This window comes from Plectropomus leopardus, chromosome 18 (genome assembly GCF_026936395.1).
Source record: "Plectropomus leopardus strain MGB_pleo_1.0 chromosome 18, ASM2693639v1, whole genome shotgun sequence".
Taxonomy (NCBI): domain Eukaryota; kingdom Metazoa; phylum Chordata; class Actinopteri; order Perciformes; family Serranidae; genus Plectropomus; species Plectropomus leopardus.
In genome coordinates this window covers 22,390,999-22,415,088 of record NC_142193.1, presented here as the reverse complement: position 1 = coordinate 22,415,088, position 24,090 = coordinate 22,390,999, and the positions used below count along the sequence as shown (strand labels likewise).

Below are 24,090 nucleotides of genomic sequence, written 5' to 3'. Positions count from 1 at the left end.
ACAATGTGTGGCAACAGAGTGGCAGTAATAGCATATGCACCACAAACAGGTACAGTTTACAGTTTTTCCTTTTAATTTGCCTTTTCCTGCGTGCTTTCCTCTTTTTCTTGTTGGCTCTTCTCTCTCTCTCTCTCACACACACACACACACTCTGCCTTTCTTTCGATTACGCTCTTGCAGGAGGTCAAACAGAGAGAGACAGAGAAATAGCATACCTCAACATCTTTAACATAAATATTATATATATAACATAAACAGGAATGTAAATCATGCACAGATTTATGGTGTATGTAGTTTCATTCCACTAAGGGAGAGTTATCATGGAAAGTTACACTATTTCCACTTATTGACTGAACGTTTCCATTTCCTGTGAGTCATGTGACTTGCTGGTTTCCCTCTGACAGAAGCTCATGTAAGCTGTCAAGAGTTAAGGATGCTGCCACATGCGGATTGTGTGACCCAACCCCCCCACAGAGGCTCCATGAGAGGTGAAAACCCAGTTTAACCATAACATACTGGTTTACTTAAAACCTAGAATGTCAGAACCTGTAAAATACCTGATAACACTTAAATGTTGCACTTGAATTAACCAGGGCAATAATTTAATGGATTGCTGAAATGAATTTTAGCAGTTCAGACTCCCCAGAGGATAAATCATTATAACTTTGGTCCCCTGACCTTTCATTCAGCGCAATCAGACCAACATTTCTTTTTATCGGACAGTTTGTTTTATGACCAAATAAGTGCATAAAAAAGGATCCTCAGCCTTGAATGTATAAGAATAGTAAACTCAGAGAATAAACATGGTAAACATGATATCTGCTAAACACTGGCATGTTAGCTTTTCACTGTGAGCTCGTTGGCACGCTTAAATAAGCTTTTAGCTCCATACTCGCAGAGCTGCTAGCATGGCTGTAACCGCTCAGTCTTGTTTACTCTCTTCTGAGAGAGGATGAAATTTGAACAAATGCACTTCTTTGAAAAGAAAAAAAAATGCATGAGAAACAGTCAAATGACAAAATGAATCACAATAAGACAGAAATTCGGGAAGGGAAGTAAGAAAACGCTGACACATGCTGCAGAAAACGTGAGACACTGAACAACCAGAGGGATTCACTACTGGACCAACGGACAGCAAAAAAAAGATTTTTATTTGTTTTTTATTGGTATATTTATTTATTTATATGTGTACAAATGTTTCACAGACAGCTGAATATAACTCCACGCAATGTGATGCCTCATTACATGTATCATTAGCATTCAGGTTGCAGCACAAACGAGACACAAAATGGCAATGTAGATGTGAATACAGGATTGGAATAAGTGCTTTTTGTATTGTAATTTTAATCAGTATTATAAGAATACTGTAAAGCAAGTATAATAAGCATATAAGCATTTAGGACTTCTCCCTCATTCACAGTTTACATTCGCTTGTATATGTAGATGGGTCTGTTGCAGGAAGGACAGCTATGCTGCACATCCTGACAGGAATCGACGCAGAACGGGATACAGCAGCAAAGAAAACACCTGCAGGAGGAAACAAAGTCAACTGTAACTCTCGAGTTTGTTTTTCTTCAAGTAATGAAGATTTTTATTCAGATTTTAAAAAATCATAAGAAGGAAACCATGACAAAGTAGATAAGCAGCAAGTTTGAACCCAAAATGTTGTTTTTACCCAAAGAGGGCGAGGCCACCACAGATGGCCCAGGTCATCAGGCCGGGCGTGTGCTCAGTCCTGGTGATGACTGTCTGCTGGCAGTGGGGACACACAGTTTGTCCCGGGATTTCATGAAGTGCAGGTCTTACTATCATGTGAGTCACTGTGGACGAGAAATGCACAGCACAAAAAAATATTGATTTGTCTTCATATTCACTTGCAAAAGCTTAAAATGAGGTCGGTGCCCCATTTCAGTATTTGATCACTGTTTCAAAATCTAATTCAGCTTTTACCTATAATCACTATAATTAAAAACATCCTAGGCTAGACTCAGTGCACATTCAGCGCCTGGGGCAAGCTTTCTCTGGTGCCAGATTTTATCTTTTTTTTTTTTCTCTGCGACTGCACCCCAGATGGCTTTTAGCTTTTAATTTTATCCCACTCTCACCCCCTCCACCTACACTCCACTCCAGCGTACCTCAGTGTTTGAGCATGTTCTGAATAAAGGCTACACACCTACAACTTTTTAAAGGTCCAGTGTGCAAGATTTAGAGAAATTTAATGGCATGTAGCAGCGAGGATTACAAATTGCAACCAGCTGAAAATTATCCTGGCTCCTTCAGTGTCTCTTCCTTTTCAAAACAAACGGAACAGGTGATTTAAAAAAAAGTAAAAACACTGAATAAAGCAGTTTATCGTTGAAAAAAAATCAGTGTTTTATCAACGCTGTTCAGCTGCTCAGAGACAGGCCGCTCACCCATCGCCCAATATGTGTGCCCACCTTTTATCCCTGATCACCTAAGATCCAGACTCAGGAGGCTGTTTTACTGTGAGCTGAATTATCTGCTGAGGTCTCTTCCTCTCCAACAGACCCAGTGATTTAAACTGGTGAAAACACAGAATAAAGCAGTTTCATGTATAATATATATAAATATATATAAATATATATAAATATATATATATATATATATATATATATATATATATATATATATATATATATATATATATATATATATATATATATATATATATATATATATATATATATATATATATATATATATATATATATCTAATGCCAGTATTTGTTTTGTCCACTCTGGGCAGTCATAACTAGATCTGAGGATAAATTGTATCACTGCACTGACGCAATAACGCCAGCAGAGGCTGCCAATGTGAAACAGATGTAATCTAATAAGGAGCTCCTGTTGTGTTTCTGTCTCTCTATGGCCACTGTCCTGTAATTTCATTTATTGAGGCATACAAACGGTAAAAAAAAAAAAAAAAAGAAAAAGGACAGCTCAGATTGTTCCCATTGTGCAATAAGAAACTGTCATTGTCAGACAGACACTATAACATAAAAAAAACTTCAAAAATTGATATGAATGTAAATGCACAGAGTTTATGAGCTCTACTAGTGTTGGGTAGCTAATGTACCTGTGTTAGAAATTTGTTACAATGAGCAGTACTCAAAATGTGGCTGCACACCACAAAACGAAACAATGAACAATAGGTTTTTGTTATGCACAGAGGGTACAAGTCACCCACTGACTTTGTGTGACCGTGCAGTTCTCACTTTACAAACTGCAACGAAAACACATTGACTATGTGCTCACAGATGTGTGAAAACATCTTGACGCTCTGAGAAATGGTGCATCTCTATTGCGTTTTACATGTGACAGAAATATCTCGGATCAGGTGCCTAATCTCACCTGTTGCCGTTGGTGCAACTGGGGATGGAGCGTAAGCAACACCTGTCAGATGAAACACACAAAGCAGAAAGAACAGTTCAGAACAAATTTCCAAAGTGCCTTTGCATAGAATACACGCAAGAGCAGTAGCACAGAGCTACTATTTGCATATGTTTCCTACAGGAAATACAACGCATGATTTAAGAACAGAGGTCAATTTGTTTCCCCAGAGAGAGGTGTAAAATACTTTCAAAAACCCCATTAAAAGCCAAAAATGACAGTTCAAAAGAAGCAGAATTATCAGATACGGACCTCCCTGGTACGCAGCAGGTGGAGGGGCTCCGGGGGAGAGGCCTGGCTGAGGGTACATCCCTGGCACTGTACCCCCGTAGTTGCCAGGCGGCCCAGGGTATGGTGGAGCTGAATCCTGTGGTGGGTATCCCTTTTCCATCTTCAGAGGTCTTTACTGCATATGAGAAATGTTTCGTATCTTTAAAAAATTGGCTCAACTGGCATCCAAGTTAATAAGTAAATGTATAAACTACATATAAACTTACATACATATAAACTACGTTATAAACTAGGATTGTCTTGTTTTGCTGCCACACACACAGACACACACACACACACACACAGACACACGCACACGCACAAAAAGCAGTGGTGGATTTAAGACTTTTTACGGTCACTTGGAATAAAATTGAAGACCAATTTTACAATAGCCAATATTGAAGGAAGAAAAGCATGATGTGACATCAGTTACTTACGGTTCGGGGGATTCTTAATTTGTTTTTCAAATAAACATTGTACCAAAAAACATGATTTTTTGGTGATGTTAATGCAAGAGACATTCAGTTTGTTTGTTTTTTTAATTACCTATTATTTTGAGCTTTTGCAATGTAATGTCAGAGAAAAATGATCAACAACAAAAGCAATCCTACTCTCCAAGTCTGAGCATTTATCAGACTTTTAAAAGACTACTTTAAGACATTTTAATGCAACTTACGGCCTTATATATAGATTAATGAATTTCATTTAATTTTAAGGACTCCTGGGAATCCGGCTCCCTCCCTTCCTTCCCTATTTTGTAGTTGTAACTAAGATGTTTTGGGGAAATGTAGTAGAGTCATTTATTTAGGAGAAGTAGTGGAGTGCAAGTGAAGTTGAAAGAAATACAAAAAACTCATGTAAAGAAAAGACACTCCCATAAAAAACACTACTGTACTATAACTGTGATGACGTTTTGTTTACTTTGTTACATTACACCACTGAAAATACAATGTAAACACCATAATGATGTTTACTTTTATAGGTTTGGTTAAAAATGCAGCCAGACATAATTTTTACGAGGTATACTATTTAGTGGTTCGAATCCTGGTAACAGTTCAATGGCTCTTTGTTTTTACATAATTTATTATTAACTCTCCCTCTCTCTTTCTCTCTCTCTCTCTATATATATATATGTGTGTGTGTGTGTGTGTGTGTGTGTGTGTGTGTGTGTGTGTGTGTATATACTATTTTCTAACTATTATCACTGTTAGCATTATTATATTTTTGTTTTGTCATTTTTTAAATCTATTTTTTATGTATTTATGTGTTCCCTACATTTTTGGGTGTCCAGGGAAGGTTGGGTGTTGGTGCTTAAATCATTGTGTGTATATTTACTGAAACATATCAATACAGTTTTGGGAGGAAAAAGGGCAGTCAGAGGAGGAAAAAATAGAACAGATAGTTTAGAAACTAACTGGTACACCTGACAAGCACTTCCTGTGATTAAAATCTACAAAATGTTACCAAAAAATGATCAGATTGATTGATTGCAGCAGGAGGAAGTGAAGAACTTAACAGTTTGACTTTTGTGTTCTGTGACGTTTAAAGAGGATCTACACTCCCAGCACACAGCACGTTCCACATCCTCATTACAGCCCACAACACCGTCCAACAAAGACAGCGGTTCAGGTTTGGAGTCCTGATTCTCACGAACTGCCAATTATAAATCTTTAGCTGCTAAATGTTGCACTATGTTCACTAGTGAGCTGCTAACTGTGTCTGCCTGGTGTTTGGTGCTGAGCAGGTGGCTTACAGAGGGTTTTTAGAGCTTTTTTGACAACAAATCAGAGTAAAGTGGCTGGACAGAGGGCTGCACAGGCTGCATTTTTCTTTACTTTTTTTTCTGTAGGCCAACACAGAAGTTAACATTGCCCTGAAAAAAAAAGCCAATCAGATTTTCCATTGGATTTTTTGATTATTGCAGAAAATAACCTTTGTGGCAAATAAACATTTATGATACATTTGTATGTTAATGAACACTGCTTTTATGATTTAATTGGATTTAGGATTTAATTTCCAGATGTAAAAAGGCTATAAAAAAAAACTACACCGAGGTGGCATGACTTACCATGCTGAACTACAACCACCTACAACTAGAAGCTGTTAGACCAAATGACATTCTTTTTTTTTTTTTTTTTTTTTTAAAGCAACAACCTTTTTAAAGACATGTGACAGCTTCAACGTTCAAGAGCCACAGGACCACAGAACTTATTTTAGTCATCTGAAAAAGCACCAAAACTCCTTTAAAATACTGACTTTGAGATGAGGAAACCAGAGGTGCAAAAGGACAAACTCATTTCCAGGTTTGCGGACTCATTCCTCTATGGCACAATGTAAAAGCAAACCATTACAAGTCAAGATACAGAAAAGTGCTTAAGTATAATTGGCAGTGTTGTTGTCAAGAACACCCAAACCGAGACCAAATCATGAACAAAGCCACAGCGTGTCAAGACCGAGACTGAAACTCTGGTGGGCAAGGCAAAGGGGAAACTCATTTGCCACCATGGCCAACATAACAACAAGACAGAAGACAAGTACAGCACAGTAACTATAGCACCAGGCATAGTCACTTAAGGAGTGCAACAGTCCACCACAACAACAATAGTAAAATGCTAAAAGTATTTATACAACTGCCTCCAAAAAATGATAAATAAATTAAAATAATAATAATAATAATAAAAATTAAAATTAAACACTATCAAGAATGTGCGATCTGAGAACAGACCAAGGCAGGATGAGACTAACTCGAAACCATGACCTGACCATGAGACACTTCAGAGAAAATGCAAAACATGTAAGCATAGATACTCCTCAGATTAATCAGAAAGATCCAAATTTCCATAAAAAACACAGAAAGAAAACAAAAGAAATGTTCATATTAATGTCTTTAATTGCCATTCTATAAAAATATGTGCGTATGTATAAGCGTACTAGGAGAAACATCTTGATAAAACAATCAAAAGGGATCACAGAAGTTATTTTTACGTGAAAGAATTTTCCTGCGTTTGCTTTGAACAAACAAGCACTAAGGAGCAGTAGTGTAGTGGAGGGCATGCCCAGGTATACTGGGAATACCCACCTTTTTTCTGCGTGTTTACAGTATACTGATCTATCAGCCAAAAAGCCTTTGACACTGACACACACACACACACACACACACACACACACACACACACACACACACACACACACACACACACACACACACACACACACATATCTATATATATAAATCATTTCCTTGGTAGCATACCAACCAACTTAGTAGTGCATCAACTTCCTCATCTACCACTACACCACTGCAAAGGAGCTAAAATCAACTTAAACATCATTATTCAGCACTCCTTTTGTGCACAGGTAATTAATTGATTAACCCTACAGCTGTGTTCTTAAAAATACAAATTCTGAGTTCTTTTTTAGAGAACAAAACTACACTAAGTGGAAATGTGGAAAATGCCAAGAGGAGACAACATTTGTTGTATTGAGACCAAGATAAACCTCTAGTACTACAGCACTGATTAGTGTCAAAACAATGTACTCAGTGTATAAAAATATTCCACCTGACTGTATATTCTATTCTGTTCTATTCTGTTACTGCAATTTGGTGTTGTAGTTGCTCAGGATGAAGCTAATATAAACTATCTTATTTACTGATAGCAGTCACTCCATCTATAACAGTACATCATCCATAAATAATAAAGTAGTAATAAGTCATAAGTAAGTAATAAGTAGTCATTAATGTTGTGAAAAAGAAAATACACTTCGCCCTGGAATATAGAAGTATCAAGTGGCAATAAAAGCAAATACTAGAGCAAATTCCTTAAAATTCTACAGTATTTGAGCAGCTGTATTCAGTAACTTTCCACCATTGAGGATGTTAAACTGTAGTATTGCAACAGAAGCTATTGGTCACTGACAGGCAGATGGAAACAGAGAACAGAAGCAATCAACCATGTCAGTCATTTGCTTAGTGGAAGAGGCATGGGGCAATAGAGCTTGAGGTTTAAAGCACGTTGCCCTGATAATGCTGCTCTGTACTCATCCAGATGCTAAAGAGCTGGTTTCGGAGATGATGTGGCCAGCATATTTAAGTGCTGTAGTTTGATATTATAGAAGAATGTAGTGCCACAGTGTACGCTGGTCAGTCTGCCGCTCACAGCGAACAGGCCCAGTCCCTGCAAGACTTCCTCTGTCTCATCATAAATCCATCCTAAATCAATTAGAGCAACATGAGCCACATGCATTAATTCACCACTGCACGCACTTACGCCTCGCCCCGTTTTGTTTGGACGATGTGGCTGGATAAAGGTTACATCACCGTTTTCTGACCGAAAAACATAACTACAGTTATTATTATTTTTTTGCATCTTTTCTATACAGAGGTGAAATAAAATCAGCTAAACAAGTTTTAACAAAACAGAAAACAGAAAGCTGGTAACATGATGGCAACAGACGCTGATTATATAATCACAAATGTTTGAAATTAGATTTACTTACCTATCACTTTCTGTCAATTTAAGAGAGAGTCACACACCCTCTGTGGTTGAGCTGCCTTTTCCTGAGTGAGGCAAACGCAGTAAAAGCAAGAGTACTGACGGAAGAAAAATAGAGGAAGGTATTTCCTGTATTTCGGTGGAGTGACTGTAGTCCTACAACTTCACGATGCCCCCTCCCCCTTTTCCCCTCCCTTTAATTCCATGAAAATGGGTGGGTCTGACCATAATGAACCGAATGGCATAACAGTGTTTGTTTTTAAATTCTGTTCAAATAATGAGCAGTATGGCTATAAGAGTCATGAATACAGAACCCAGAAAAAAAGGGGAAGAGACGGGTATTTGCCAAGAACAAAGATTTCTTTGTTGACCTCAGATAACGCGTCATTTCACTGACCAGCCACTGACTAGTCAGCAATCCTGGAAAGTCACATTTATCAACATATATCTGAGGAAAGTACATTAGAGAACACTGTGTCTCAGACCACTTCAGGTCAAAGGGCCCAAACGTTTCTCAAGATCAATAAAATAAATTACAATTGTTTATGAGATGTAAAATATTTACCAACCTCCACATCTACTCGTCGTCTTTTAAAGACGTCCTGTTTCCTGTTGTCTAATGCTATCTCAGTCTGACTCACTTAATGAAAATCATGTGTGTGTAGTTGGAAAAAAACACAAGGCCAGCCCCCCTTCTTCTCACAGACAACTTTGCGTTTTAACTGTTAACGTTCAGTTAGACCAAGTGTGAAATTCAGCTGACAGTTTTTTTATGATAAAGTGAAAGTTGTCTCATCTGCTCATATGGAAGCTACATGAGAGAAACTGTGAGTATGTGAATTTTTAAGGCCAGTGAATAGTTAAGGGAAAACTTTCCCCCCAAAAATGACCATTTTGTTGTTCTGTTGTTGTTTTCCGTCTTCTCTTTTCTCTCCCTCCCTATTTCTTTAACCTGTTACCTGCCAAGGGGCTGCGGATGTAAATTAGCAATTGTGCTAACTCCTGCATATTTACATATTTATTTTATATTGATGTTCATTAATATGCTGTGTCCCTTTAAATAAATAAATGAAATGAAATAAATAATTAATTAATCAGGCTGTGTAACATGAGAAAAGTGAAGAAGACTTTTTTTTTCTCGGATTCATGGAAAACGCAACCATAATGATTTACTGACTGACTGGAAACCACATATAATAGCAACAATATGTCAAAACCTCTGTTTACAAACTTTCACACAACTTGCATAGTATAATCCAGGTCTCATTTATCCAGTTGTATGCTCATTATTTCTCAAACTCATTTTTCCCTGACTGAAAGTGAAGCCTATCTTTGCTCTCTTCAGAGTCAGACTCCAATGTTATTTTTTTAAATAAAAGCAGGTAGAAGGTAGATTTATTTGTCATTTTTTCAACAAATTTAAAAAAAACAAAATTAGATTAGTCCATGCTCCTGCTACTTTTGGGAGTTGAAGGATGAGTTGATTTAAAATCACCAGCTACTATGAAGACTGCGATTGCTTGGACATGTTGCTGCTGTTGGCATCATGTAATTCCTGCAGTGCATTTTATTTAATATGCATCACGGCTTTGTGCATGGGTTTGGTAAATACAAAGCAAGCTTGGGCAGTATCTGCTTTTGATACCTTCATTCAATTTATTGGAGTCCTGTTGTTCTCCCTAGATTTCAATTTTTGAGTCGCTTTCTTGGATCGCATGACTTACACTCTATGCTCAGATAGCCCAGAAGTCAGTCTGATTGCACTTGGTAGCATGTTATTTGAATTTTTTTAATATGAAGTTTTGGACTTGAATCTGGCCTTGTTCATTTGAATTAAAATTCAAATACTTCTGTCACTTATCTGCTTCCATAGTCATAGCCATAGTTATAGTCATTATGGTGGGAAAGATCAGTGGGTAGTTTACCTAGAAAATAAAATGGAAAATTACTGGTATAAAAAGTCACTTTTATGGTCTTGCGAAACAGTATGACTCATGTGAAGGAGTGTGGCTTCAAGCCACCTGCAGAGCAATTTAAGTTTATAGTATTACAATGAGAAACTAGGACAGTGCACTTTGTGTAAGGCAGATCTCTGCCAGGCAGCCGAATTCTCAATGATCAAGCTGATCGTAGCCACTCTAAACAATTCTTGAAATTCCAGCAGATGAGCCAAAGTACTTTTCAGACATTAGAGTATAATTATGAGCATGAATTTATGTTTAATAAGCAAAACACAGCTATAAATCTTTTTTCCATGTCACAAATTACTGATTTTTTAACATATTAACTCCAACTATAGGTCACAGCACAACAAAGTAAGAATAAACTCCATTAAAACAAACAAAGAAAGTAACAATGTAACTGCTAAGCCTTCCTAATGACCATGTCAACAACATCTCCGAGGCTATATAACTGTACAAGCAAAAACTTTGTTCTCCAAGCATGGTATAATACCATGCAGAGAAAGGACCAAAACCAGGTCGCAACCTGACCAAAACCAGGTCATTGCCTGGCACACATGCCCAGTTTATTTCTGCAGTATGTGGCCCGCTGAATATGTGCAGTGTTTCACCTGCTGGCTTTGCCCACGAGTTACTGCTCAGCTGACAGACATTGTGATGGTGTCAAAAATGTTAAATTGCTTCACTTGGCTTGAGGAAAGCTTTGCAAATTTAATCCTTCAAGGATCAAACATTCTGAACAGAACGAGTCAAAACTGACCTTGTTTGTATTTTAAGCTGTCCTTTCAACAGCTTTACAGACTTCTCGATAATACTGGTGGTCTATGGAAAATCTTTTTTTTTTTTTTTTGGGACCATGGGGTACTGTTTTGCCACAATACCACAAGTGGCCACTCAAAAAATTGGAACCAAGGCTGAGCAGTGTTTCTAAAGGCCTGAGTTGTCTCTCCTGGCTCACTTACAATCAAGGTGGCAGCAGGAAAGGGACGAGGCTAGGGAGTGGCCGGGGTAGCACGGGCCACCCCTGAAATCTGATTAGCCGACCCGGGTGGCACCCCTTTCTGACTGGCTGTCTGGCCCAGCTAGTTTGAACTGTTTGACAAGTAAACTGAAAAAGTTTGTTCACGCAGGTTTGTTTATCTGATTTTTTTTGGCACTTTCATTTTTTTCATACTTTATTCTTGATATTGTTCTATTTACTTTTGGAGGATTTTTTTTTTGAAGCGTGGAGTTGGGAGTTGACAACTGTGAATCACGTCAAGTCTTTAAGAACATAATCATAAATGTGCACATAAAATATGGCTGACTAGTCCAATAGTTTTCAAGAGTAGCTGCAGACAGCAGAAAGCACACATACACACATCGACTCAACCAAGTACATGATCCCCACAGGCTTATGTAACAATAAATAATCAAGGTAAAGTAAAGCAATATGTGAATAGTTCTGTACTACCCAATCAGGATTTCTCTTATACCTCTGAGTTATTGAGAAATGTCTTACTCACTAAGTGAGTGTGAATGATCCACCTCTAAACACATGACTTTGACATATGAAGGCCTGGTGACAGTCAGAAAGAGGTCACAGGACTATCACAAGCACTTTGCATACCACATCTGGAATGCACTATAGCCACAGTGAAAATTACAGGCCGACATTGAGAGGCAATCCAGAGAAAATAACTGCGTATTTTTCATATACAGCCACTAGAGGTCAGCAGAATCACATTAAAATTGTTTGAAACTAGTCCCCCCCCACCCCAACTTCCTTCACAGGGAAGCATAATGTGGAGTCAACTGAGGACACTTCAACAGGATGTCTACCAGAACACACAGAGAGCGTCCAAGAATCCCACACCCAGGAATTCGGACTCGCAGGGAACCTAGATTTGTTAATTTTTATCACAGTCTAGATATTACTTGTATAACTTAGAGGTGTTTATTTCAGTTATGAGAAGAAAAAAAAAGGATAGAGGATCAGAAAGTAAATTAAATACAAAGGAACTCCAAAGAGAGTCAAAGGCAGAAGAGAAGATACCTGCTGTTTTTGCTAAACTTAACATGTCTTTTAGCCACTTTTTAGTCCCTTTCAGCTCTGAAAAGTTGATTATGAAAGACAGCAGCCCGGATAGGAGGAGGCGCAAAGTTTTTCCTGCACGATAATCACGTGTTGGTGTGTATAAGTCTAACTGGTAAGGTGCAGCTGGTGGGAAAAGATAAAGAAAGAATGACCTTGGGTGAAATTTGAGAAAACTGTTGATAGCTGCAGCTTATGATTGTTACTTCAAAGTTTCCCTGTTCAATGGCGCCTCCACATGAGTGAAGCTGTGATGGCACATGATCTCACATAATTCATAACCATTCAGAAACTCTGTGACTGCCTTGTACTATTACTTTTTTTTAATGATCCAGAGAAGATATCGTTTGTCTTGTGTTCAGAATGCAAACTTTGTATTTTTGAATCTGTATTATGCTTGCCTGCATACCTGAAGATTAGGAAACATTGTACTTAAGAACAAGAGTTTTATTTGTTTGTGTCTTGGTGCTTATTTAGTAATGTTGATCATATGACATGGCATTAATAAACACGAGAAACTGGACATCATACGTACCTTCATTTCTTTAGGAGTAGGCTGTATGCAGGGGCATCTTTGTAAAAAGGCTCATGTTGTCCATATCTTGCAACTCTTCTTAAACAAAAAATCGCAGGAAGATGATAAACAATGGACCATTATTATGGGACTCCTCTAGTGAGGATACAGCAACCCGCAATGTAAAACAAATGCAAGTCGGGGGCGTAAAGAAGCAAAGCACAGCCCCCCTTTTTACTTCCTATCCCCTTACTCGGACAAGGCCCATCAACTAATTCATCCTTCATTTGATCTCAACTACACATCCGAAATGTTTCGTTGCTGCATTTCGCATTGTTACGATGCCATTGTGTTGAAAAAAATCTGTCCACAGACAGACAGACATTTCAACACCTGGCCAAATACTCAAAACAGCCTATGGTAGTTCCCCTTTAACAACTGTCACCACGACCAAATTTTGTCATGATGACACACGCGCACACGCACACACACACACACACAGACTCATAAAATGAAAACAATACTATCTGTTGCAACATTGTCATGGCTGGCAAACATGACTGTGAACGCTTTTAAACGTTTTTTTCTTTTTACAGTTTCAGAGCTTTTTGTAATACAAGCGTACAAAACATACGACACTGGGACATTCACATGTATCATATCAAAGCATCTAAAGAGCCGTAGTATGTGAGCTGACTTTGTCATGGGGAGGCGGAGGGGATGGTGTTACCTCGACAAGACATCTGCAAAGCTGCAGACCTCTGTTCGAGAGCAACAAACAACAGCACCAGTTCTTTATTTAGCGAGTCATTGCTGTTTCTGTCAGCTTTTAGGCTCCAAATGTGGCTGTTTTGTCATGAATCCTGCATGGAGATAGTGCCGTGAAAAGCTGATATTTTTTTACCAAAACAATGCTGCTTTAACCTGTTTTGGTATTTTAAGCCAAAACATGATCTTTTTCCTAACCATAACCAAGTGGTTGTTGTGCCTTATCCTTATCCACGTTAAACACAGCGTTGTTGAAATGTAGAGATTCAACGAATCGACTACAGAGTGATTTTCTAAATGTAAGGCATCCATAGGTTGCAGAAACGTCCAATGCCAGCATTGTTTGGCGACTGGATTGGAATAAACTAACAGTACAGGGTCAGAGGTAGAGTAAGGACATACCTGAGGGACGAGTCTATACTGGTGAGTCCATACCTCCAGTGATCCACAGCTCACTCCCCGTGTGGTCAGTGATATTGTGGCAGTTTTCATGGATGGATTCTTGATGGGATGCGAGACATGCATGGACAGGATTTATACGCACACTGTCTGGAGCCTGGAAGAGACAAACCCATATACCAATAAGGAAATGTCTTCAAGGACAGTCAGACACAAAACAGATTTTCCTCTCTCACTTTTCTCCGTAGTTAGCTTCCTAAAAAAAACAGACTAATAATCTTTTCACAGCATTATGGCCCTCTTGTCTGGCCTCCACGCCCTGATGGCTGCTCGACTCCCCTCCACCTTGTCATCTATTTTTTGTCCTCAATCTTTCATTCTAGTTTCTTGTCACAGTGTACCCTCTATACAAGCTTTGGTTAAACAAATGGTGTTCTGAAAGTAAAAGATAAGCAGCCGTAAAGATGTGGACCAGGATGAACAGAGGCAGGGAGCTGGGGGTGAACAGCAGGACATCAATCAATATCCAGGTTCAAATAAAGATGACAAAAATGGGAGTTTGTTTGTCAGTGGAAAGTCTTTTTAATGTACAAATTGCTTCACGTTGGCCTCAGTTCTACAATGAAATTGGCTGCTGTTAATGCACAATAACGTCTTCACAGTGTCAGCATTTTTCTCAATTAAAAAATCTGTAGAATCTATTAAGGTAAAAGGTTTTCAACAGCACGCAGTTTAAACGTCCAGTGTGCAAGATTCAGTGGGATATATTGGCAGAAATGGAATATAATATTATGAGTTACGTTTTCTTTAGATTATAATCACCTGAAAATAAGTTGTTGTGTTTTCATTGCCTTAGAATGAGCAGTTTATATCTTCATAGGGTGTAGATACATCTATAGAGTGCACCATGTTTCAGCAATTGCTTGGAACATGCAAATAGTTGTGGCCACAGACATGTTTTGCGAGGTCACAGGGCCTCCTGCCATGGTTATTGTAAGTAGGTGCTTGGCTATCAAGAGCATTGGAGAAACACTGATTTGCAGTGGCTTTCTTTTTCTTCTACAGGTTTGAATCACTGGATTTTTTTTTTTTTTTTTTTTTTTGGAGAGGAGGAGACCTCTTTGGATAACTCAGCTCCTGGTAAAAAGCTCCTGAACGATGAACACTGAAATTTTTAACCTGGAGTTCAGGCTTGGCACATATAAGAATTTCAGATGGTTCCAATCTGTAATCCTCACCATTAGATGCCACTAAAAGTTACACTCAGCTCCTTTAAATGGTGTTAACTGTGATTCCCCAATGGTGGCTGCTTGGTTCAGCGATTCTATACATAAACTATTTTGAGTGTGTGGCTTTGTGCACTTGAGTGTATCGTGATGGCACAACAGCAAACATATGAGCTTAAGTACAGCAACAATGTAAGGGTTTTAACATCTACCTTTGCACTCTGGAGATTTCACACTGTGATCCACAGGGGGGAGCAAGAGAGCAGAGAAAATAGTGCCAGACTATTAGAGGCTGCCAAACCCTGAGTGCTTCTCAAACCTTTTAACTTTCCAATCTTTCATCTTAAGTCATTGTGGGATATCTGATGACTCTGTTCTCAACTAGCACCAGTTCGGCTTTTACAGTAACACTGGGATGTCTGGTGAGAAAGTCTGCACACTTCAATAACAGTGGGTCAGGTGTGGTTCTGGTTCAGGTCTCAGTTTAATGCTCCTGCATGCTATTCAGTGCTACTGTATGTGTAAAGGAATGCAGCAACCTTTTGATAATGAAAATTAAAGTGACTTATCTTTCCTCTGTGGTTGCGGGGCCATACCTTGAAAACCTCTATTATCAGTATGATAAGAAATTATCTTAAATAGCGTGTTTTCTATTCTTCTAATTTTACAAACACTGACAACAATGTGAGCTGTGTTTGTTAAGCCATTTAGTCATAAAAGCGTGGTTTAGACTGCAGAAGGTGACACATAGAAACAGTGAATACTGAACTGACAAAGGAGAAACACTCAACAAAAGAATCAGTGACAGTTATGATTGTGGCATCGGAGAAGTAGTAGTAGTAGAAGAGAAGTAGAGGAGCTACTCTGTTAGTTAATCATTGCACCTGCCCTGATGCCAAACTGATCTTTATATAAAACTAATTTTCACCTTCAATTTGAGTGTTGACATCTCAAAACTTAAGACATTTATTCTGCTATACAACGACCAAAGACCTTAACTAAATACCAGTCAAAAAAATTTCTTTGGTATTTTTGGAACAAAAAAGACCTGCTCCATTATGTCAACAAATACTCAGTGTCTACTGGGTTGTTTTTTGTTGAAAATAGTAAGTTGTGTTTGGCCTAACTATGAAAAGTCCTGAGAAATGAAAGCAACATCCTGCAACTACAGGAAGAGGTGTACGATTAAGGGGGATTTGTGGGCAGAAATTGAATATAATACAATATGTGTGCTTCCTTTAGTGTAAAATCACCTGAAAATAAGATTAGTTGTGTTGTTGTTAGCTTAGAATAAGCCCTTTGCATCTCAAACAGCACCTCAGCTCCCCAAATGTGATGCCAAAGCATCTCAATCGCCCTCTGATGGCCAGCTGCTAGCAAAGGGGACATGGACCGACCTATAAGACTAAAAAATACATGACAAAACCATTTGTCCCAAACATGCTTTCTGTCATTTTAGGTATTTATATCATGCTGATAAAAGTTTAAGTGTTGATTTTTCTGGTACGATTGTCTTTAGTTATTTGATACTATATGACGGGGATTTCATGTCATGACTGATAGCTAGTGTGTCAATCTGTGTGCTTACGATCAATGGCGCATTGCCAATTTGGTGGGAACTTGAGACCGCTGAGGTTGCTACTGCAATGGCGTCACCAGCTCAAGACAGCAGCAGCCATATCCCGGACATTTTGGCTTCATTTTTGAACAGTCTGAGTGTACCTTAATTTACAGTCTATGGTTTATTTCATGTTTGTGTGTTTGTTTGTTTTTTATTTTTATTTAATATCAGTTTATCCAAGTTGGTTCTAGTGATGTGATGTGCAATGGAACATCAAAAGACAAATAAAGTAAAGAGTTTTATATAAACCCAACAAATTGATTAATTTATCCTTATTTGTGATATATTAGGTGTATTGTGATATATTACTGCATTCTATAGAGGTGATAGTTATTATAACACAGTATATTGCTTCCTGTAATCAACAACAAAGTGAAAAATCAAATGGAAGTTAAGACCTTTTGCCTTGGCAAGACCCTTACTGTTCTGCAGAAGGTGCAAAGGCATATATAGCACCTTATTATCCAAGCCTACGGCAAAAGTATGTGTATGTGCCCGACTGGTGCGTACACACTATTATGTATCAGAAATTATGAACTGTTTAAAAGTTAATCCACATTCCCTTTCAATAATTTTGTTAGCAGGTTAAATCGGCTACATTTACTTCTCCATTGCTTAACCTGACACAAGACAATTATACTGTCTGAGATGAGAGCCTGATACTCCCTTAATGCATTCATCTCACATCTGGAAGATAAATAGCTCATTCAGAGATAGACAATAGGAAATTTTTAGATGACTTTAAGATTAAATTATATGTGAGTGTGTGCAAGCAACTGGAAGTAAATTGGTTTCAATTAGGAACAGTTATTTATAGCCCTTTGTGGATTAGTCCATGTTTTCAAAAGCATATGTACTGTTCATCCTAAATCTTGGATCCCGTTTCCTTTAAAGTATCTCACACCTACCTTTCATATCCAAAGAAAAACAAATGTCATTTTCAAACATAAAGAAAGCCCCACCCTCTTTCCCACCTGTACTGTGCATCACACATTGTTCTGCTGCAGCACTAAAACCCAATTCCTGTTCAGCATCCTGTAACACATTTACAGATTTCAGCTATTGATGGGTGGGCAAGCCGTTAAGTACACAAACATGACGGATGAGAAATAAGCTTAAGTACAAGGTTGCGTCATACGTTGCAGTTCCTGTCACTGCCTACACAAGCGTTGTAAAATATCTGAATTATTTTATTGACCATGCATGCAACTGATAAGTAAATGGAAGTGAACAACGGATACTACTCCCCCTCCTACACAAACACTCCTCCAACTCAAGGACATGCGCATTAAATGTTTGATTACTAGCTATTTGAGGAAGAAGGTCAGAAAGGGCGGCAACAAGGGAGCGGTCAAAGGTACACATTCACCGCATACTTTCTTGGACTGACAGTTGCACTAACAGGATGAGGGGCGAGGACTGAAGAGACAAAGAGCTATTTGAAAAAAAAATCGACAGGAATAGAGGACACGAGCCAGTGAAAGACTGTCTAAGTATAGATCCGTCCAGATCCACAGTAAGCTGTCCACAGGATTACAATCACCATGGTTACACTGGACTTTGGGAAACTGACGGCGCCAGTGGGCATCGTGCGGATACTGGAGGTGATTTTCACCTGTATCTCCTTCAGCCTGGTGGCATCAGTGGGCCACACGACGCAGTCCTTCTGGACTTGGTGCATGTTCACATGGTGCTTCTGCTTCTGTGTCACTCTGCTCATACTCATCCTGGAGTTCATCAGCCTCGGCAATAAGTTGCCCATCTCCTGGGAAGATTTCACTGCCGCTTATGCCATGTTGGCTACTCTAATGGTGCGTGCCATTATTTTACTCTCCTGTTATTTGTCTTTGTCTACAGATCAGTGGTGCCCCAAGAAACTTTTTATAGTGGTGGCCAGACGCCACTGAAAATCACAGGGCGGTGCACCAAAACTGAAAGCCATAACTGAATTTCAGCAATTCAATTATGCTGCTGTAGTATTGGCTACAGTTGAAAACTCTTGGTATGGAGAGTATCAAAGTAGTATCAAATACTGATATACTTCAATTTATTTTAAGTTAATGTTACTATTTATGATGATGACGATGTACACAGACTGATAGTGGTACAGTTCTTATTTTGAGTTAATCATATGTGTTATGTATCTGTTTATACATGTGTTTGGTCATCTATTGTTCAAATAAGCTGGTTGGCTTACTTTATTTGATTGACATATGGCTTTAATCTGAAGGAGTACGTAAATAGAGCATGAAATGGAGCATTATTTAGCCCCCTGAATAACAAGCTATACCGGCATTGTTGATATTAATGGATGGCCTAGGTTGTCTAGTTTCACAAGATACCGATACTTTCACGTTAGCTTAAATAATGAGGGCACCAGTGCCTCTTAAAGCCAGTAATGTCTGCCTCTAACTGTTTTCACCAGGGGGGCAGCCACCCCCACTGTTACAGATGTCTTGAGGACAAAACTGTTGCAAGTAGACTTGTCGCTGAGGTTACTGTCGTTGGAAATACTCTTTATTTTAGCTAAGAAAAGAGAGTTAAAACAAAACAAATAAGCACAAATTTGAAATGAATACAGTATCAACAAAAGTCAAGATTTTTGAGTGAAAACATAACACAATATACTCGCAATCCTTAATACAAGCTAAACAGAAGGGTACCCAAGGAAGCGAAGCCACATCCCCCCAAAACTCAATGATGCAGTTGTTGAGAAAACAACTGTGCAAGCTGTGTTTTCCAACATAAATACTTCAGCAGAATCTTTAATTAACAAGTTTTAGGGTACAATTTGTAGGGGAATCTATTTGTAGAAATGGTATATGGCCATCATAACTATTTTTGTCATTTAGTATATTATAACCTGAAAATACTGCTTGTTGTGTTTTCATTCCCTTAAATTAAGGGGAAGGAAGTCCACTTCAACTGAGTCTGCCATGTTGTTTCTACAGTAGCCCAGAACAGAAAAACCAAACACTGGCTCTAGACAGGCCCATTCGCATTTTTTTGTCAGTCATCATAGTTGTCCTAAATGGTTGCACAATTCTGCGGCCTCACCACCAAATACCACAAGATCCTAAACACTGGACCTTTAATCACCCCATATCAGAGCTTTAACTGGACACGTGGGACTTCTTTTTTATACAGCCACAACACCCCAAAACATCTTTAGATATTCATGTTTTACTTTGACATTTGGCTTTTGTAGCTATGCATGTTTACTATTTACTAATGCTAAAGGATTTACACAACTTGGCTCTTGTTGTACTCATAATCCACACTTGGTTCATGTGTGAGTACTGCAAAAGAAAAGGAAATATTAAGAGTGTATCCTAAAGACAAAATCATTTTACTTTTGCGTCTCATCTTTCTCCTATTTAGGTGCTGGCAGCATCCATTATCTATCCCTACTACTACACTTGCCCCAGTTGCGGCAAACAGATTGGTGCCACTGTTATTTCCTGTCTGGCCTTCATCCTGTACGCTGCTGAGGTCGGGTTAACTCGGGCTAAAGCTGGTGAGATCACTGGATTCATGTCCTCAATCCCAGGCCTCCTCAAGGTTCTGGAGGCCTTCGTGGCCTGCATCATCTTCATCTGCTTGAACAGAAGTCAGTACTCTAATTATCCAGGGCTCCAGTGGTGTGTTGCTGTCTACTCCATTTGCTTCATTTTTGCCCTCCTTGTCATTATTCTCACTATCGGCCGCCTTCTTCATCTCTTCCCCATACCGTTTGACAAAATCCTGACAGTCTGCAACGGATTAGCGGTGTTGATGTATCTCACAGCTGTAGTCATCTGGCCGCTGTACAGCTTCAAGAACAATCCCAGACCGAACTATTGCTCAGGATTCAGAGGATGTCCCTGGGATAATTTAGTGGTTATCTCTTTCATGACTGCTTTTAATCTGGGTACTTACATTGCAGATACGATTTATTCTTTTAAGCTGCAGTTCTTCCACACCACAACATAAGCTGCTAATCGTCTTATATTTTAGCTGTTGAAACAAAGTTGATAAAGCAGTTTACATTCTTTATTTCTGTTATTTTCACGGTGATGCCAACACACTGGTTCGTTGTGGATTTTGGATGAGGGTGACTTTTATCTGTTATTATTAGTGATAAAATTGGATTTTTTTTGCAGATATCCAATGTAACAATATAAAACTCATTTGGCAGATGACCAATGTCAATATATCTACTTTTTCCCACATAATTGTAGTGATCATCAAGTCATATTAAAGTTATCATATTACGCATACTCTTATCATGATGGCACACGAGCAGATGGAGACATAAAATAATGCTTTTCAATGTTTGTCATATTCAATCATTGTGCAAAAAGTGTCACTGGTCATTTTGGAGCTGATACTGGCAGTTTCCAATGACATGCTCATATTATCAGTATGTTTGCCAGTTCTGATATTTCATTTCGAAGCCAACATCGGCTGTTACAAATGATGTGCCAATATTATTGTGCATTCCTAGTCTTAATGATGACTTCTTCGAGGACATAAAACATATGTGGCTGTGTCTAAGGGGGTAGGTTTTGTTTTAGCATCGACATATGAGACTGGTGGTTTGGGGGTCCAAAACTTCCTGCATTCTGGTAAATTTTAATGCATCAATTTTTTCCTCATCTTTGTCAATTTGTGGTGTAAATGTCTTTACTTTTGTCAAAATAAAAGTCCTGAAAAAACATCTACACCTATGACTTTTAATGTCAGGAGGATGTAAGCCCAATCCTCTTTACCTGTTCTTTCTTCTTGATTTTTATTCATTGGTACAATTGTTGTGACTATGTATGCAAACTCATCCAGTGCATATTCTCGTCAATCTCAATGTGTGAAATCTGAATAAAAATCTGAATGAAGTGTGGAGTTGTTCTGCCTTCTTACATCATCGTGGGTGTGACTATTATTGGGTTGTTTGAGCACCTCAGTAACAAATAACACCTTGACATAATGAATGACTAATCAATGAGTAATGTGTTCAGTGGTTAAATAATCTGTTTAATGGTTAACGGGTACAGTGGGATCTCTCCTCTCCTTCTAAAATGATGTTTGCACAGGCGTGTCAAAGTGAGCATACCCTGAAACAGCAGCTTTTATTGATGGCAGCGTGATTCTTATCACTGTACTACTTCCATAGATTTTTATACATGTACTGTAAATGAATTTTTAGGAGTTTTGATACTTTCTGCATAATGTGGCGACTCTTGACACCCCGCCCCACAAAACGTCTCTAATGCATTACCAGTCATGATGTATAACTTTACATTAATTCATTTATTTTGAATGTGCTTTAATTTAACTTCCCACTTTAGTGTAAGTAGTCTATGTAAGTTTAATACAGAGATCTTCTTTTTTTTTTTGCAGAGGCAAGTAGCAGACGTCATCTCTGCCTCATACCTCATTCATTGGAATAATCAAAAAAAATTGTGCCTGATCATTTTGCATGGTTTTACTGATCTGATTCCTTAACTCCTTCTTAGCAGCATGATTTGGTTCCCAAATGGTCCGGCCACAGGGTCAAGGTTTCTCCTTAGTCATTACTTGAAGGTCCACAATTCAATAAATTCAGCTGCATGCGTGCATTTGGCCATATTGTCGAGCTAGTTCGCTGCCGGTTATTTACTCACTCTGTAGCAGGAAAAGGAACTTCAAAATAAAAGTTCTGTGATGGAAATTTAGTGCATTTCAAAAAGTGGATTTACAAAGTTGATATGTGTCTAAGTCACTTGCGATCCAATCAGAACAGACCTCCAACCAACTTTTAGACAATGACCCACAAGTTGGGAACTACTGGTGTAAATGCTCTAAAATACACGTTCTTTGTAGTGTCCATGTTGTTTTCACATTACAGTGTAAAGCCCTTGAACACATCCAAATTGGAGAAATTTCATCCAATTAACACAGGAATACACCATTGGCTTTTACTGGCTGAGGTCTTGACTCAATACTAGCGAGTGGGAAAAGTAAAAAGATTCATGAGCACTCAGATGTTCGACAATCTGACCCAGCAACTCAAAAGAGTTGTTCAAAAAGATCTGTTAGTTCATTTTTATTCATCACTAGCAGCAATAGTCTGCAATCTTGCAGCTCGACTTCCCCTTTCCTTTGCTGCTTACCTCTTTTTTTCCAAACAACAACAAAAAAAACTCTATATGTCACAAAAATGTATTCACTCTTCTGTGATGCCAAATGTAATTGATGAAAGGAAAAAAATTTGAGTAGAGGTGCTTGCATATGTGTATATTTAGCCCTCTTCTAGCAATATAACTGAGGCATATGAGTAATTGGTGAGGGTTAAAGACTGATTTGCCTATCTTTATGACATCTGGGGAGGTAAGTTACACAACCTTTGAACAGTCTGAGTATTGGTGCTCCTACAAAGTCAAATGGAGAGACTAAGTAGATAATAAAATGATCTTGTAAATACAAATATATAAGGAGAGGGTGACAGAAAAAAGACCCAGAGGGAAAGAAAAGACAGAGTGAAAGCCATGGCAGGATAAAATTCTACAACTATGTTAGAATAAGAGCTTCTGTTATCACATCCTGGGTGAGTTTTCTTTATCTCTTTGGTACAGTTTGTGAAAGGATGAATCCAGACAATATAAACACTGATGTGATTAAAGATGATCACAAAGCATAAGTGAATTAACTACTGGAATGTAGTTTTTTGTCTGTTTTGTGTGAGGACTTTAAGGTAATCTATAAAACAGCGGTTCCCAACTGATGGTACAAAAGTGGGTCACAGGTCCATTCTGAATGGACCCCAATGGACTTGTGAATGTGTTAAATTGTTAATAAAAAAAACAAAAGCACTTTATTTTGAAGTACAGTAATCTTAAGGCACAGGGCTTTTGTTTTGAAGTGCCATTTCCCTTATTCTTGCAACATGTTTTATTTCTTTTTATTCTAAGCCTGTGTGTTTTTTTACATTTTGTGAAATAAATGTGATGGGGTCATTAATCTAATGTGTAGACCTTGACCTACGAAACATTTTACTCTTTATAGCACCTAAAGGAGACTCTTCATTCCATAAAATCCAGAAAAAAAAATAAGTCCTTCTAGCTTTGACACTACCACTGAACAACAAATCAACTCAGTTTATTCAAATTTTATTCATATAGCCCAATGTCACAAATCTCAAATTGCCTCAGGAGGCTTTCAACATAAGACACCCTCTGCCTTTGTAATCTCAGGGCAGATAATAAAAGAAACTTTGCCAAAAAAAAAAAAATCAATGGAGAAAAAAATCCATTGAAGGACAGGATAGGAGTGGTTTTCCGTAGGATGTGACCTACACCCTATTGTCTTGGAGATTGGACTCTGAAGAAAGGCCTGCAC

General features: G+C 38.3%; 2 protein-coding genes across 4 annotated transcripts; one reads left to right on the top strand and one right to left on the bottom strand.

The window, feature by feature from the left end:
- Positions 1-1,130: 1,130 nt before the first annotated feature.
- On the bottom strand, positions 1,131-14,045 carry LOC121956270 (lipopolysaccharide-induced tumor necrosis factor-alpha factor homolog). Of its 3 annotated transcripts, none has more exons than XM_042504408.2 (5): positions 13,894-14,045; positions 3,664-3,817; positions 3,373-3,414; positions 1,676-1,820; positions 1,131-1,527 (listed from the first exon to the last, which is right to left on the bottom strand). In XM_042504408.2, exons 2-5 carry the CDS (start codon positions 3,800-3,802, stop codon positions 1,422-1,424), a joined length of 432 nt encoding a protein of 143 aa, XP_042360342.1. In that variant the 5' UTR covers positions 3,803-3,817; positions 13,894-14,045; the 3' UTR covers positions 1,131-1,421. The 3 variants fall into 3 exon arrangements, with proteins under 3 accessions (XP_042360342.1, XP_042360343.1, XP_042360341.1); XM_042504409.2 differs by lacking the exon at positions 13,894-14,045 and adding an exon at positions 12,745-12,822; XM_042504407.2 differs by lacking the exon at positions 13,894-14,045 and adding an exon at positions 8,179-8,337.
- Positions 14,046-18,048: 4,003 nt separating this feature from the next.
- On the top strand, positions 18,049-21,609 carry LOC121956268 (myeloid-associated differentiation marker homolog). Its single transcript, XM_042504405.2, has 2 exons — positions 18,049-18,548; positions 20,119-21,609. Exons 1-2 carry the CDS (start codon positions 18,282-18,284, stop codon positions 20,707-20,709), a joined length of 858 nt encoding a protein of 285 aa, XP_042360339.2. The 5' UTR covers positions 18,049-18,281; the 3' UTR covers positions 20,710-21,609.
- The last annotated feature ends 2,481 nt before the right edge of the window (positions 21,610-24,090 follow it).